General features: G+C 50.7%; 1 protein-coding gene across 2 annotated transcripts in view; it reads right to left on the reverse strand.

Annotated features, from left to right (window-relative positions):
• Nucleotides 1–2,109: 2,109 nt before the first annotated feature.
• Nucleotides 2,110–17,200, reverse strand: part of LOC119112306 (galanin receptor type 2) — a 47,757-nt gene continuing 32,666 nt past the window's right edge. For both annotated transcript variants that reach the window (XM_037236422.1, XM_037236421.1), the window contains exon 8: nucleotides 2,110–4,430. In XM_037236422.1, the coding sequence (XP_037092317.1) occupies nucleotides 4,276–4,430 (155 nt within the window). In that variant the 3' untranslated portion in view covers nucleotides 2,110–4,275. The remainder of the gene's footprint in view (nucleotides 4,431–17,200) is intronic.

Raw genomic sequence — 17,200 nt, forward strand, 5'->3', positions numbered from 1 at the left:
GAGTACCGAGGAAACAAACCTTTACATCGAGATCGTAGCACATATATTCAATAACAAAACACAAATGCAAAGTATCGAATATATCATGAAAACACCATCCTCCACACCAATCATCGCAACAGATGCGAGATGATTCAGTTGTTATCCTACAAAGTATCCAGTTATTTGCGGAATCACCGCTGAAAGCATAGTTTGAACTTGACTGGATTGGTCTTAGTCCTTCGTATAAAACAGTACATTGTAAGGCATGCCAAAAGTTGTATTCATTGAAATGCATTCTTGTGGCGTAATTGAGCTCCACTGGCGTAAATATTTCAGAGGCAGGGATGGAATTGTCCTGTGGTAAATTCATGTGATGCGGCTCGAAGCCAGGAGATCCTCGTCTGGCTGTCGCTGCGCACCGCCTAGGTCGGAAGTTCAGCTGCATCACACCTGCAGGGCGGACTACTGACGAGACACGCCTGCGTGCCCTCCCCCCCCCCCCTTGCTAGTTGCACTTGCGTTTTGTCTGTGTGTTTATCTGGCGTGTTGGATGTACGTTATGTCCGCATGACGCCCGTAGGCGGCTGAGAAGCGGTCCCACTGGAGTAGTTTCAGCACCATGTGTCACTCGGTGTCCCTGAAATACCGTACGCGTTTCCGGCTGCAACGATGCTTAGGTGCTGGTGGAGAACCCCAAGTCCCTCTCAACGTAAGGCTGGGAGGGACTGAAAAAGGAGATGTAAAGCGATGCGGGGTTTGCTTTATAGCCCTTCTCTTCCCCGAACCCAACACATAGTTCGGGAGGAAGAGCGTTTCGCATGTCCCATACGGCAGTAACTCACCGACCCTGCCTACATAGAGACAAGTTATGCTTTTTACCGGCCCGAGGTGACGCACCCCAGTCGTCTGCCTTGAGTGCAGCCGCGACGCTGCCGTTTCGAGTGTCGGCTCGGCCACCTCCGCCGCTCACCGGCTGGGCGGTGCTCGTCACCCGCAACAGGTGTCGCTTCGGGCCCGCCTCGCACCGGGTCCGACGGCTCGGGCGCGGGCGGCGACTGCCAGGGGACCGTCGTGATCGATTGGCGACGACCCTGCTCGATACGGGCTGCCGCGGGGCCGCGGTCGCCCGCATGCCACCCAGTGTACCGCCTCCTGCTGTGCGGCGCGGCGCTGCGCGCGGCGGCCAGGGTCGGGTGTGAACGAGGACGCCCAAAATGCGCCTGTGTTGGGCCGTCGTGGTCGAGGCTGGTGGGTGGCGCCCCAGTGCGCGAAGGCCGTGAGCGCGGGGCGTGCGGTGTCCTGCGCGCCACCGGGATTTTATTCGACTGGTTTCTCACGAGTGACTGAGAGACTGCACAAAAGCAACGAAGCATCCCGGCTGCAGTTCGGTGTGGAGAGCTGGGCAGCTCGGGCTTAGCCCCGCCATACGGCTGACCTGTGGCGTCAGCTGGCAACTCCAGCTGAAGCGCAGCGGGAGCTCAATATATATCGCCGTCCCGATCGACGAAGCCACCGACTAGTTGTTCGCGGAACAGCGTCGGTCTGGCCATTCACTTGCCATCTGGCTGGCGTCCCACAGCCGGTCATCTGGCCAAGTGCGCGCTAATTCCGCCGCCAGGGCGCACGCCGTCTGAAAGCTGTGCTGAGCACCTGGAATCCGACCCCCGGGTGGCTGCCAAGTGGTAGCGGCTGAACAAGATTGAAGAGCCGTGACCAGGTCTCACAGAGAGCGACAGCTGTGACCGGACCTGGCGCCGCCACTGATCTCGATGACCCCCTCCCCCTCATCCCCTATGACCTATGACCGAATCGTAGTGACCCCGAAGCCTGGCTGACCCTGATGACACCCGGGTCGCTGACCGGCCTCTCTCACGCCGATGGCGGCGTCGCCCCGACGTCGGACCGAGTCGCAGCGCCTCTCGGCCGCCTCTAGCCCGCCCAGCCCGGGGGACCTGCAGCGTGCCAGCGGTGAGCGCGTGCTCACGCAGCTCCTGGAGCGGGCCCGTGACCTGGGCCGGGCCGGGCGGCCGGCGGCGCGGCCTGAGCCGCCGGCGCCGGCCGCCGGACTCGGCTCTCCCGCCGCGCCGCCGCGGCAGCTGCAGCCGCTGCCGTCACACAGTGTGTCGTCGCGGCCCGTCACCTACGTCATACAGCGCGGCCGCTCCGAGCTGCTGCGGACGGCAGGGGTCGAGGAGCAGGAGGAGCCGCCGCCCGGACCGCACTCGCTCAAAGTTAGTGGAGAGGACGAGGCGGCGGCGGCGGAGGCGGAGGCGAGCCGCCACGGCAAATGGACCACAGACCAGACAGATGGTGACCCAGAGATGACAGGTGACTGTTCAGATGAGTGACCGACCCCAGCTTTCGTGTGCGCAGCACGAGGTCGCGCGGAGTGATGTATTAGTGCCCGTGGTGCAAAGCCGTCACGAGCGGAATAATATCATCCGCAGCGGTAGCTCTTTTTGGAAGATGTGGAATTCAGGGAAAATCCTATCCTGACATTAAAGCCGCAGACCATTTCAAAGCATTGGGCTAAGCCCATAATAGTTTTACAGCTGGCTGGTATTAGCTTACGTAAATTAAGCCCGTTCAACGCACTTCTTCCGACGGCTTCTCGGGATAATTAGGAGCCAGGATTTAATTGCAAAAGCGTCATCTGTCCGACGTGTCATCTGTCAGATGACGGGTGTCCTGTCCAGCGTGTTCACCTGGCTCGCCGGCCCTCCACCGGCACGCGAGCGTGAGCGTCCCCTGCTGCGCACCGGCCCGTCCGCCGCCAGCGCCGGGGCCATCGGGTAAGGACCGGCACGTTCGCCAGGGACGGCACGTGCCTGTGTCGGCGCCCATTACTGCATTGACAATGCGCCCTGCAGTCGGGCGCAATTCGGCGTCAATAGGGAACCGACGGCGAGCGGCCGGCCGTACAGTAATTGTGTCAGTCAGCTGCGGGGCTTTGTCGCGGCCGCGCCACATTAGACGTCACTTGGCGGCCATCAGGCGGACGGCGGGCAGCTCCCGCGCGCCAGCCCTGCGTGCGGCCACGTCGTGCGCTGACAGTGTGCTACTTTGTGTTGCGGGGGACGGCTCTACGCCGGTCAGGCCACGGCGCCGGAGGCTCGGCCCGCCCGGCTTGGCCGTGTCTGGCCACGAGTGTTAACGGCGCTGTGTGGTCAGAAATAGCTTGATCGAGCTGTCGCACGAACGGACCGTGAACAGTATGCTGGACATGCGTGCCACGTTATTATGGACGCGACAAACATTCGTGTCTCACGCGTGTGTGAGCGCATATCAGTGAAGGTTCATGTGACATTCACGCGAAATCAATACGTTGCATGGTCTGTACAAAGCGTAAGGAGCGTCACGGAAAGGCGGCACCTGGCTCCGATTGACGACATACATATATTTACATGGCAACCGGGACCGTACCACCAATTTACGCCGTATTCATTTCATCAGTAGCCACGTCAGCACACCCCAGCTATACCACAGGAAAGTGTGACGTAAATACAAGCACTCAGTGCAACACGCGACAGATAAACAATGACCAGCCATGATCCAAATATACCTTGTAAAGATTGCTGCCCGTTTGTTGTACAAAAATGTCGTGTAAACATCTAACAAGCCTGCCACTGAGAAAATAGAATTCACTTACGTAGTTGTACCCACAATGCATTGTATAGAGCCACCGACACACCAACAGGTTTCAATAAAAACAAATAAAGCAGCTTGTTCATCTGCCTACCAAGCACACGCGAAATTAGAGCGACGAGATCATTCACCGACGAGCGACGTCCTAGACCTCCTCTCCAAGAAGTGGCAATGCAGGGTCAGCAACGGCACACGCACACGTCCCGGCGGCCTCTGAGGGAGCCCAGTGGCGCCGCTGGGACCGCCAGATCCGCGGTCGTCGATACACCGATGTCGCTGCGCTGGCGCAGAAGCAGAGCGGAGATCCGAGCGATCTCTCGACCTCTCCGGCCTCGCAGAACAGGCGCGTGGCCGGCCGGCTGACAGGAGCCGGTCTGATCCGGACCACACTACCCCGACTGGGGACCGAACCCTCCGTGGACGGCTCCACCCACGTCCGGTCGCTCGCGCTGCATCTCCGGTGCGGTCCACACGTCCTGTCGTGGTTTCCGCCCGCACATGCCCTGTCAGGGCGCCCACTCCAGAGGGCCTGCCGCGGTGATCTCACCCCAGCCGGTCAGTCCGGCGACCGACTCGGGACCGCCGTCAGCTGACCCGGTCAGGGGCGTCCGCTTCTGGTCCCCTCCCCACGTCCAGCCCGTGGCCGGCCTAGTCGGCCGTGGCCCCGATCGAGCCCAGCCGAAGTCCCAGCTCGATTTCGAGGTCCGAGCACGCCGCGGCCGTCCGCAGAGAGATCGGCTCTCTGGTGTTGGTGGGGTCGGGAGGAAACCTCACAGGCGGCGACTGTCGCGCCCGGGCCGCGCCTGCAACAGCCATACACCGCGGTCACTGAAGAGTGGCACATGCAAACACCGCGGTCACTGAAGAGCGGCACATGTGGACATCAGTGGTAGCGAGTAGCAGCATATGCGAAGACCAGTATCAGTGAAAAACAGCACATGTGGACACCAGTGCCACCGAGAGCAGCACATGTGGACACCAGGTTCACTGAGGAGTGGCACACGTGGACACCAGTATCAGTGAAGAGCAGCACTTATGAAGACCAGTGCCAGTGAAGCACTTGCGAAGACCAGTGCCAGTGAAGCACTTGCGAAGACCATGGTCAGTAAAGAACAGCGTTTGCGAAGACCAACGTTAGTGAAGAGCAGCACAAACACGTGTTCGGGCATTTCCTATCCCATTGCGGTATTTGATAGCACTAGTACACGAATTACGTAACAGTCACGGAAATGAAAACAACAGTGAAAATACTACTCCAAATTCGAGCTAAAGACGCACGAAAAACCGAAACCTTGTACAAATTAGTTGCATCATGTAGTTTCTAATATATGTTTTAAGAAAACAACCGCAATGAATATTCATCGGACGAGAAGTTGCATGGTGTTATTTCAAAACATGGTTAACTTGTCAGTGCGGTGTTTGTGATTGCCTCCGTTAAATGTCAGCATGGTACAAGGCACGAGTGGCAGGAAAACAGGATTGTGTTCCACCGGAACTGTCCCGCGTCCTCGTGCACGTTTGTGTCTGTTACCGGACCACTAACAAGAGCATTGGTTGTTACCAGTGAAATTAAACCGATAGCAGGGCTTTCCAACATAGCATACACAATCCAACAATAATTTACACATTTGGTCCGTCAACACGACACCGACATATCCACACTACGCCCATTAAAACGCCAGCATACTCATACTACGCCATTCACAAAGCTCAAACCAAACAACGGGACCGCTTTGATTTCAAGTTGAGAAGTGAAGGGGACGAATAGAATTTGCAGGGTGCTGTCAGAGAGCAAAAGAAATAATTGGATATATGGGTCACTCCGAAAACATCAGAAGGTATGTATTTTGAAAGCGTCTCATGCTGACTTAAGGTAAAAGCGTATGGCGGACGAGCAAGCCAGCAGGAAAAGAATGCTCTGAATATGGTTTTGAACTGACATCTGCTGTCTACGTATAGCAAAGTTACTAATCATTAGAGCTTCTAATAAAAAGGTGCTGATTGTTGCGTTACGAGGGCACTGACAAGTGCAGCAGATGTGATGCTCATACCAAGCCAAGTTCCAAATAACCCAGCGCTGCTGGGTACGGTAGCGACCGCCAAGATGTTGCAATTAAGCCTCCGACACCGATGGATATGAACGCCAGATCGCGAAGACTCAAACGGCAATGAATCACCCAGGAATCGTTTAGTTGGAATCTATCACGTGACTGATGACATTACAGATGCAGCAGAATTCCCTAGAAATCACCAAGATATTTGATCGATGCCAACGCTCTCTGCCATCCGTTCAAATAGCCGCCTGGCTTTGTAACCAACCCTAACCTTTTGTTTGGTGTCAGACATGTTTATGCGCTCCGGAATCAGATTATAATGCTCGTAAAGATCCGTGGTCAAAGTCAGACATGGCCAAAGTCACGTATAAAGTCAAAGTCGCCCCGCACCAACTGGTTTGGTCCTTCTGCTCTTATGGATGACATGACATATCAATATCTGCGTTTGGAAAGGTGTCAATCACGCCAATTCATCCGTCGCAAAATGGTCGTAACAAGTCATGTTTGTGCGACTATATCTAACCTCTTGTACCTTTTTAACCTCCTTTTGTTAACCTGTGAGCTCTGACGGTGAGCCACTGTAACATAATACAGGATATTTCACCATGATTACCACATGGTGAAAATGGTCAGTAAAATAGATCAAAACAATTTGGACCGTGAATTAGAATGGCAGATTGTTGCATTCAGGGGAAAAACTGCCGCGAAAAAATTAACTGGTGACGTCATAACTCAGTACCCTGATCTGACATCAGTTTGTTTTCTTGTCCTGGATGTATGAAATTGACAACGACTCAATTCTAAAAGTTTGATGCACCGGTCTGACACGGCTCGGATATTATTTGCATATCGATGAATGTGTGTGTCCGTGTGTGGAAAGTGGGGGTGTATGATGTCAGACATGGGGCGGTCACGGGTTCAAATACAGTCAACTCCCAGACCTATCACTGCTGGTATCCCATGCCACAAAAGGAGCTGCGCGATGATGTTTCCATCAACCAAAGTACGCACCGCACATGTGCTGCCTGCTCATGTGTTGTCTGTCACTGGTCCTTCCTGGTTGGAGGCCAACGACAACGTAACAGCTAATGTCAATGGACAACGATATGAGAGCTTCCTCACTGCAGCCCGACGTACAGGGTGGGTAAAAGGGTGGTAAAAGTGTGTTTTTTATCGCCGACCAAGTTTTTGGAGGAAAAATTGTCGCCAGTAGCGTAATGCGATATTATATGACAAAATGGCAATTGAGTCCATGCCCAGTAGCGTCATCAGTGATCAGCCTATCACCGAAAGTCTCTTTCATCCCTGCAATTTTCAATAGCATGCACATAACCGAAACGTTCAGTCATGCACTGCCCTTGAGCAAATGTCAGGATAAGTGCTGCTGTTAGGAAAGCAGGCGTATTTACCCAGACTACTGAGATAGCCCAATCACAGCAAGAGTTTTCTTCCACTCTTGGGACTTACCGGAGCTTCAAGTTTAAACTTGACCTACGGCTAGATTTGCTTTCCTCGACCGCAAAAGCATCAGGACAGGTACAAAAATGTCTAAAATTGGTATCTCAGAGCTATTATCATCTGTTAGTCTTCTTCATAAGGAGTGCCATCAAGCTTCAATATCAAATCCACAGTTCTTTGAAAGGGAAGAAGGCTGGTCGCTTGTGACTGCTTCAGTGAGTAACAGTCTTGCCGGCATCTTAAAAAGGCGGTCTAGATAACCACCGGCCAATTTCTACGTTGATCGGGTCACCCCGTCGACTTACTCTGAACTGTCAATGCCTCTCGTCGTTGAGGACAAGATGCTGAATCACGGCACAGTCAGCGAAGTAAACAAGGCCGGAAATCAAACCCTCGGCAGGCATTCATGACACTGCAATGCGAATGCGACTTGCAAAGTTGCAGTGCGTTGAAAGCCATCGCCCACCTCACATCAGTCGCATCACAACAACTGAAACACGCGCTTGCGGCCAGATGAATCCCCATATCTAGATATTTTTTAGTACTTTTTGCTGTCTAGTTTGGGACACTGAGAGTCGGCTGTTAAAAACAGAGAATCGCCCGACCGGCTGGGCCATAGAAAATAAGCTAATTTGTCGCCAACCTGCCACCGAGTACGCCGACCAACTAAAAATCATGGGATATATTTGCCACCGGATATCTGTGTACGGAGACCCCACGTTATGTTTTGCGTAGTATGCTGTATTTTTTCGTCTTGGCCATCTCTAAAATTTGCTGTCCAAAAATATTTTTGGCACTGAGCTTTGCGTGAATATATGCATTTTGCCGCCGACCTTATCCACTAAGTCGGCAGGTTTTACCTCCCTTGCTGACGGAGCCTGGTGAGTAAAGCTGACAATGCCTCGTTTCCAACGAGAGGGTGTCGCGCCACATACATCTTTTGAGATAATAAGATGACAGCAGAAGCACTGTCAGGATGGACTGATCTCCCGGGGCATCCAACGTCCTTGGGCTTCATATTTCTCGCGCGTCGCAACATCGGGCATGTTTCTCCGAGGCTACACCGAGGACAGGGCGTGTGTACGCACAGCTCCATTGCAGGCAGGCATGAGACACAATGCAGAGGTTTATTAAATGTATCGCGATGTGTTGCCCTGTGTCACAGCCAATGACAAGAATCATCGCTGAAAGCATCCGAAAGGGAGGATGCCCCCTGGTGGTACTTGACGCACGATACGAGCGCACCAAAGAGCCAGTCGTCGCGTTCCACGCATAGAATAAGACATTCAAGCTTCTTGTGGCCGGTTGTTTCTTTTCCGCCACTCCGTAGTAGTTTTTCGAAGGTTACAAGCTATTCTCAAACAGTTTCCTAATTTTGGAACGCACTGTGAATGACGTAGAGAGGGCATCACACAATGTAGAATGAAATCAAAAACATAGTTCTAAGTTTTTGATAGTTCTAAACGCGTGGTGACGTGCCAGGCATGAGAATCTGCTCCAAATTATGAATGAAATGAGATCACGTAATTGGTAAAGTGTATAGGTAAAGTGCGAAGAGCATTATGAGCATGAGCATGAGAGCATTATGCATGTTGCTAAGACAGTACTGCTAGCCTTATTGCTCGCACAATAACGAGAAAAAAGAGACATAGATGTCTTGATATTTCGGTCACATGCCTTTATCGAAACGAATGTATAAAGCATGTATCCGAAACATCAATACATCCATCTCTCCTTTTTCTGGTTATTCTACGAGGACTAAGGTCTTAATGCCTTATTACTAGTAGTGCCTTATTGACATGAGACTATATAGCATGAAACTATATTAAGAGGATACGAAGTATTGCAGTACGATGAGGGAAATGTGGTCTGAGGCGAGTGCGAGGTACATGCAAGCATGCCAGATCAAGAACGAGCACTGAACGCGTTTAAATCTTACGGAATGGGTTCGGACTGCTCTTGAGCTAACCGCCATACCGCAAAGAAGAGCAGCGGAGATGAGCGTGGCATGCGCTCAGTGTAACCTGCGGCGCTAACGTACAAAACGGTGGAGGCGTGCTGCGGACAGCTAGGTTTAAGATAACCGACGTGCGTTTAGCGGTCTCCGAAGCCGTATTTTCTGTGTGGGAGGAACACTTACGTGGAGCCCAGCACTGCATCGAAACTATCAACATCCTTCCGAGTTCCAGTGTCCAGTTTCAATACCGATGGTGTTTGCGTGTCCAGTTTCAAGTCGGAGGTGTTTGCGAGGTAAACGATATTGTATTGCATTTAGTAGCAATTCATTCGAGATGGTAATGCGGGACCCGTCAGCAAAGACGTAAAAGCCACTCGAAGAGTGCAAGCGTTGCCTTTGCAGCTGATCTTGTTGCGCACTTTAATATGTTGGTGTATATTGCGCACTTGTATTGCACTCTCTGGTGTGGGGTGAAACCCCCACAGTAGAAACAAATAAAAATGGTGGGCCAAATTGCCTGTTATATATGTAAAAGCCCACGAGAAAGGGCCAAAGCACGAGCACATAACGTATTTGGCTCAGCGAATATTTCCACCACCACCACTGCCATCTCTCAGCAAGTCTGCAGCACTCCAAGTGAGTGCTATAATGGCACTTTCGCACGGCTAGTTTGCCAGCACCTCATTGTTATCACCCTGTGCCTCTTTCAGATCGAAATCTGAAAGAGGCACGGGGTGCGGTGTTGGTTGTGACAACTGAACAGTGTTTTACGTTGTCTCGCCGCAGCTCAACTTTTCCTGCTAAACTATTGATCATTAGGGAAGCACTGGCTTTCGCGGACATACTACGGGTGAAGCAAATTTTAGTATTGTCGGAGTCCCTGGGCAGCATTTTAGTTATCAAGCATCTGAAAATTGAGCATCCTCTAGCCAATGAAATCTTGCAGCAGACGGCGGCGTCTGAGAGGGCTGGACGGTCTGTGGTCTTTGGCTGCGTGCTCGGGCACATCGGGCTGGCTGTTAACGACAAGGCTGATGCGGTTGCCAAGGAGGGAGCGGCCGGCCGTCGACCCCGTTTCGCTTGCGCACCGTTCCGCGCGAGGCCTCTGAAGGTAACGCGAAATAAACTCCGTGCCGTAAAAGGAAAGGTGGGCGAATGGGCAATGGGCACCGGGACGACAGAAGAGAAAACGTAGTTCTTCGCCGTCTTCGTAACAGCCACACGTATGGAGCACACTTTTCCTCTATCAGGCGGCCAAGTTCCCACGCGTCCGCGTTGTGACCACCCGCTGTCAGTTGCCCTCGCGCTGGTTCAGTGTGTCCAGTTTGCTGTTGAGCGTCAGCGCTACTTTGGCAATCAAACAATGACGTATTGAACAGCATATTTACTGAATGAAGAAACTGCGTTGTCTGGAGCACTCCTTTGCATTTATGGGTGTAACAATAGTTATACAGGTGCTCAGCTCATCATATCTGATACTTGCTTTGATATCTTCAATAAATTTTGCCTGATGTCACACGTCAAAGTGGTACCGTTGCTCCTCTTCAGAATATGAATGGCACCGATGTACGACCTCATCTAGCCTTTCGGGTGATAGCAATGCGATAAAGCGATAAGATGCATTCCCAAGCTGTTGGCTATGTAACAAATACCGTAGTAAGGCATGTCTGAACCAATCCTGCCGAAACGACATCAAAGCACGTCCACCGAAGGGATAAGTGATCAATCTGCGCATAGTTCTATGCATATGCAGCGCTGCGCCTGCGATAGCTGTGACCTGGGCAGGAGTTTAAGTTTTAGTGTGTCTCGATCAGGGGGACTGAGTCTTCACCCTCTCTCATGGTTCAGGGTTCTTATGCTTTAATCTCCGTGCGCTTTAGGGCGTGTCCAGTGCGATGCTTATTCTGCGACCAATGGTTGCAGTGCCATTTTAAATAGGTACGAAACCTTTTGAGAGTTACTTTTAGGGTCGCAGCGTTCCGGCCGCCGCCAGCTTTGTTAATAATGTGATAATCCATATCTCAAAAAGTGTCACAAAACGCCATGTGATATACCTCCCATACGCAGCCTCAGTGTTTGAAAGTTGCCACACTGTTGGATTAGTTGTCGCCGGCAATGGCCCTGACATTCTAGATACGTCTGCTTATTTTGTTCCTAAAAATGGACCATGCTGCTTGAAATAAGTGCGATGCGTATTTGAGTGAACATGACTTAAGTAAGACTAGTATGTCTGCTCTTGAGATGAAGGTCACGGGGTCAGACGGCCTCACTGACCAGCCGACCGCGCTGTGGACACCGTTTGGCCAACCGTCGGTCGCACTGGCTGCATGACCTAGAGCCCGAATGATGATGACATCGACATGCAGTACATATTCAATATGTGTCGGACGAACAACATCCGGTCAGTGATGAGACAACTGTATTTAGCGAGCACAGATCTTACCTCAGTTGCCTGCTGTAAGCATGACGGTGCATCTGAACATGCTCGGCTTCGAAATCAAAGCTCGGTCGCTAAAATGTCACCTAGGCTCGGAATCGCAGGAGACATAAGGCTTTAAACCGAATGACTTTAAAGTCAAGTCAGCTTGGTGTCCTATGGGACACCTCAGTCTCTTCAGCACCATCGGGCATGAGTGGTTTGAACCCGGTCCGGAAATCAAGTTACGTGAATGTCTGAAGCTTGCCAGACAATAAATCAAACGAAGAATGTTCAACAACGAAATTAAAACGGAAGAAAACTGCCTTGGCATGGGACCTGCAGACAAGACGCGAGGTAAGCTGTCTGAAGCCATCAGTGAGCATTCTGTCATTGGCATCCGCTATCAACTATCATAAAACCCCAAGTAGTGTTGTGCTTCCTGCCTAAAGGCTGTTCTCCACCCGCCATCAGAAGAATGAATGGAATCGTAAGCATTTGGTGCTGAGCAGCACCCATTGTCATATCTTCCCGCATTCCAACACATTTGCTGCACGGCTAATGAGAGCACTGTCGACGAGCGATACCAGGGCAGCTGTCTTCTATACTCCCAGTGTCTCCCCAGCTCCATGCTGCTTTCTCTATACCTGCAAAACATCTGTTTTTCAACGATCGTGAAATGTCCCCCTTCCCCCCCCCCCCCCACTTCACTTGTCCGGTTGGCTCGATGGACGTTTGATCGTTGGACCTCATCAATGTTTTCGTTTTTTCCGCCATACATGCTTTGAAGATGCCCCATCTTGTCTCTGGCAATCTAAATTGCCCGAGTCCAAAACAGTTTACTCGGTCGCGCGCGCCGCTGCATCTCAGGACTCAATATTTCCATGGAAAACGCTCTCAGATCCTTCCTGAACAGCCAAGCTGATTTGTCACTGAGCGGACGAGAGAACATCAATTGCGAATGGGCTGTTGCTGCCTCTCTGGAGTCCTGGCGGCTTCTTCATGACAAAGCGAAGGTTGTTTGTGCTTTTGGCGTACCTCTCAGCCGCGTGGGTCCCTGACCGTCTTTCCCACGTGCGTCAAGCGACATGGGACTTTTGTTCGTGGCAAAATGTCTATTTCCTCCTTCGTAATGAACGTATCATACCAATCAAGCCGCTGCAAAGCACCGGTTAACCTCACTGGATGGCCACCAAACGTACCGCTTGAGCCGCAATACAATGTGGTCGTAGAAGCGTGAACGCATTTGAGTAATTTCGAAACAAAAGTTCTAGCACTGATGGTCTGTCCTGTTGCTGCTTCCGTTTGTTTCTTTACATCCCGAGCTGCACCGCAATTTTTTCTCTCTAAAACTTGGAATCGAGAAACGGGAAAGCAAAATAATTGTGCTGTGCTATCAGAAAGGCTAAGAAATGCACGTGCTGCTAACATCGCAGTTGGGCCTCCTGGAATAGGGTATAACCACCCTTACCCGTGCTTAAAGTTCCCATGAGGCTTCGCGTTCAGTCTGCTAAGTAGCCCAAGCTGAAGCGCCTTGTGATAAAATAATGGGACTGTAATCAGCTTACAGCTGTGCTCCTGGAACTGTGACGTCACACGTCTGAAGCAGACTTAGTGTGCGACGGTGATCGGCGCTGTGCTCTGGTCCGGTCGATGCTGTTTCCAAACGGGATACAGGAGCAGCCTGCACGGATTCGGGTTCAGCCTGTGGGGATTCAGTAGGAGCCCATCAAAGATAGTGGAGAATAATTCCGCCCAGCCTCGGCGTCCTAGACGGGGTAGTTATTTCCCACTCTGGGCGATCGGTGTGAAGCCGTGGTTCCGCCACGAGAGGTTGGGGACGTTTCTCTTTTTAATCGCCAGCTATCGTGAGACAGTTCAGGTTTCCGGGGTTAGGTGATATCAGTAACAATCCGTTTGCTATCTGCATTACCACGATGGACATCGCTATATCTTTCGTATGATAAAAGTAGCTGTCATGTAGCTTTTTCTTCAGGAGGCCTTATGCGCAATGTTATTGCATCTCCAGAACCACAACCAGCGGGTATTTCACGGATTTCACACTCCTCGGATTTCACTTCTCGGATTTCGGCGCGTCATTGCGCGGGCTCGTGCCGGCCTCCGACGCGTGTCCTCCGGCCGGCGGTCTCGGCTCCACGCGTCAGCTGACGTCTGGAGCATCGCGCCGGAAAAGCCTTCCGCGCGCCGGCTTCGCAGCTCTTCCAAGACAGTGCAAGTGGCCGAAAGAAGATTTGAAACGCCCGGGATAGTAAGGTAAATGCTCTAGGCTTTGATAGCTTCCAAAAGCACCGCAAATAACGTTGTGGTAGAACTGATATTTATGTACATACATATGCAAACACGCAACACTTTAAGACTGAAGTAAGCACCACTGCAGTAGATAGAGTTAGAAGCCCAGTAACTTTTAAAGATTAGGTTATAGCTGAGCCGGCATAGATGGCATTGTTCCTCGTCGAGTAAACAGGAGGATAGATTGATGTGATATTTCGGCTTCATGCTATTATCGCAACGCATACCAGATAAAATATCACTGATCATTTCGATTAAAACATTTAGCCGAAATATCACATATACCTCTCCGTTCCCCTGTTTCTTCTACAAGTAATAAGGTTATTAATACTATTTCATTACATGCATAATGTTCCTTGCAAGCGCACCTGACAACTTACAAATTGGGTTATTGCTGTGCTCTGCCAGCTAAGAAGAACATGAAAGCAAACCATGCTACACTGAAATTGGTTTTGATCCCCAGTCTCCGTTAATTTATAGCAAGCTCACTTTAAAAGCATGCATGCCTGTTGTGCAGATAGGCATCGCTTGGCCGCGCGAGCCATTTGTAAGCTGAGAAGGGCCTCTCGAACTAAGGATAAAACACCAATATGGCTCCAGAACATGTAAGGAACTGAAGCCCCTTTCGCCCATCATAGATCTAGGTCCAAATCAAGCATACGCCTGCTTAATATTAAGCCGTTTTGAAAATGCATTCATAAACCGTTGAAGCAACAGCTACATATTCTTATACGTATTATATATATATATATATATATATATATATATATATATATATATATGATGGTGATAATGCGAGCAGCACCGTGACCCCGCAACCCAGCCATCTGCGCACGATCATAACCGAAAATGAGAAGGGTGTTGAGTGGGCTGGGAGGTAGATGGGGTGGGAGATGGGGGTGGAGATGCCAATTTTGAAGGCGATGCTTTCCATTAAACGTCATAGTGTTGATGAGCAACTTTCTCAAAAGTGGGGTAGGGAGCAAGGCGCACCGACGACACCAGCGTGTCCGTGCTATCGGCGGCGCGGCGTGGCGCGGGCAGCAGCGAGACGCGGGTTTGGCCCGGCGTCGCCGCAGTGCAGACGTGGGCTATAGAGCCGCGTGCCGGCACGGCTCGCACGCCACGCGGAAAAACGATTCCGCTCGGACGCTCGCGAGGGCAGTGTGTCAGCGGTAAGTACGTTTCCGCGCGTTCAGGTGAGTGCATTATTGATCACGCACTGACGGTACGGGAGAGAGGGAGGAATGGACAAAAGGAGGGGGAGAGAGGGGGATGCAAACTCGAAGAGATTGTTCGAAGAGATTACTGTGATGCATATTGACTGTGTCAGATTGACACATAGCGTGACAGGATCAACGACACACTTTGATCATTGTCATACTCATTGAGGAGCCGAGGTAACTTTGAGGGAGAGAGGCAGGACTTCCTTGAAAGAGATATAGAGCTTCGTCCATGGTCGACGATATGCTTGCAGTGAATTTACTTGAATTGATTGAGCCAGTGAGGGTGCCGATAGCCATATCTGCCCAACGGATTTGAGCTACATAGGCCTTAGAGAGGCTTGCGTTGTTGTATGTGGTTTATGGAAATTTTTTGATGATTTTCTTCAATTCTGGGGATGGCCGAGACAAGCATTTAGGAGGAGGAGCAGGGTTTCTTTGAGAGAATTAGAGTTCAACTATGCCCGATGATATGCTTGTGGGGGGTTGATCAATGTTTAACGTATGAAATGAATAGTGATGTATAGCAAAAACCAAGGCCAGCGCTGCAGAGCAGTCCAGTCTTGGATCTTCTTCACGTTAAACAATGTAGCTTAAATGTTCTAAAGAATGTTGGCAAACACTCAACGCCCAGTATGGTGCCATGTGCTCCTGGACTTTATCCACGAGTTGCCGCATTTCGGGAAAATGTCATCGTTCCGCGGTATCAAAAAGTGCGTAGAGACCAGGGACCTCTAAAACATTTCAACATTTATCAGAAACACGTCTATCAGCTGACAAAGGAAATCTCCTGCAGAAATACGCAACATTTTGTAAATATATGGATGTCTTTTCTTTAGAAATGGTGGAACAAACATGCAAACTTTCTTTAAAACATTTGGGTGTTTTTTTCTTTTCTTCCAAACTGACGGAAGCACCGAACAAAGAAACCATACACGCGCCGAAGCAGCCCATCAAAAGAATAATGCGTGAGGTATGTTCTGGCGCTGCATGCTGTCACACACGCACCATTTAGCACGTGCGTGTGTCATTGGTAAGTCATTATTGAACCGCTCGTGTACGATACAAAGTATGCATAAAGCGCAGCTGCGCAGCGAAACCAATCCGCGCTTGTTCGATTCCGGTGCAACGCAATGATTGAACCGGACCGAACAAGCTGCCAGCGAAGCCTTGATCAAAGCCAAGCCAATCAGACCAGCTATTCGAGTACAATGCTCAAGGTTAATGTTACTTATCCCGGCCAGTGGCAGTGTGCTTCAACAAAGTGTTGTGTGGCTTGATCCGGTATCCGCAGGGCTGCGAAGACTTGATGCGCTCGATGTGGTGAATTTTCCGGTCATAACTGCGTCACAAGCGTTGTTACAGTGCTACCAATAGCAGGCCCATTCGACGCCAAACATAGTCGGTTTTCTCTCCGTGCGGAATCAAATAATGCCAAAGTGATTCTTGAAACAGAACAACATGACTAGCCGCCATTATTTTCTCGGAGGCTTAGGTACTGACGGAGACAGAATGTGCCTCGGTGCAAATAGAGCTACCTCGTGTGAATGGGCGTCTTTCATTTAAGAAAATGTTCCACCTTTGGGACATACTTCAAAAAGATACTATTGTTAAACCTCAGGACCAGTTACGTCTAATAAAAGCACTGGACAATGCCGTTGCAGCATCGTTAAGACATCATACGGATATCAATTTCAATTATTTGGAGCCCAAATCACGCTATCAGTGCATTGTGACAGCACTGCACTTCGTCCTGCAGCCGCGACCACCGTCGTCATGACAACCACCGTGTGCACATCAGGTGCGAGTAGAAGAGCGCTTGTGATTGGCCTGGCGGGTGGCGGGCAAGGGCCTGCTACCGAGGAGCACATTGATTGAGGTTTGAACCGGTGCGTCACATGAATCATGTGATACTCCCATTCCGAAAGTCAAAGTGCGCTTCAAAAAGAGCCACTGTGGTAAAGGTCATGGGGAAGAAATCGAAACCATCATTTTGCTTTTCGTTGAATTCACTTGAAAAGCTTCATGTTTGCACATGAAACACAGAGTGTTTGAAGGTTTCTTGGCATTTATGACACAAACATTTTGATAAATTAGTGTATTGCAAACATTACGGAACACACACGTTGGAAAAAACAACTGAAACGAAATGTAT

Source organism: Pollicipes pollicipes, unplaced genomic scaffold (genome assembly GCF_011947565.3).
Source record: "Pollicipes pollicipes isolate AB1234 unplaced genomic scaffold, Ppol_2.1 Scaffold_7261;HRSCAF=8764_pilon_pilon_pilon, whole genome shotgun sequence".
Classification (NCBI taxonomy): Eukaryota; Metazoa; Arthropoda; class Thecostraca; order Pollicipedomorpha; family Pollicipedidae; genus Pollicipes; species Pollicipes pollicipes.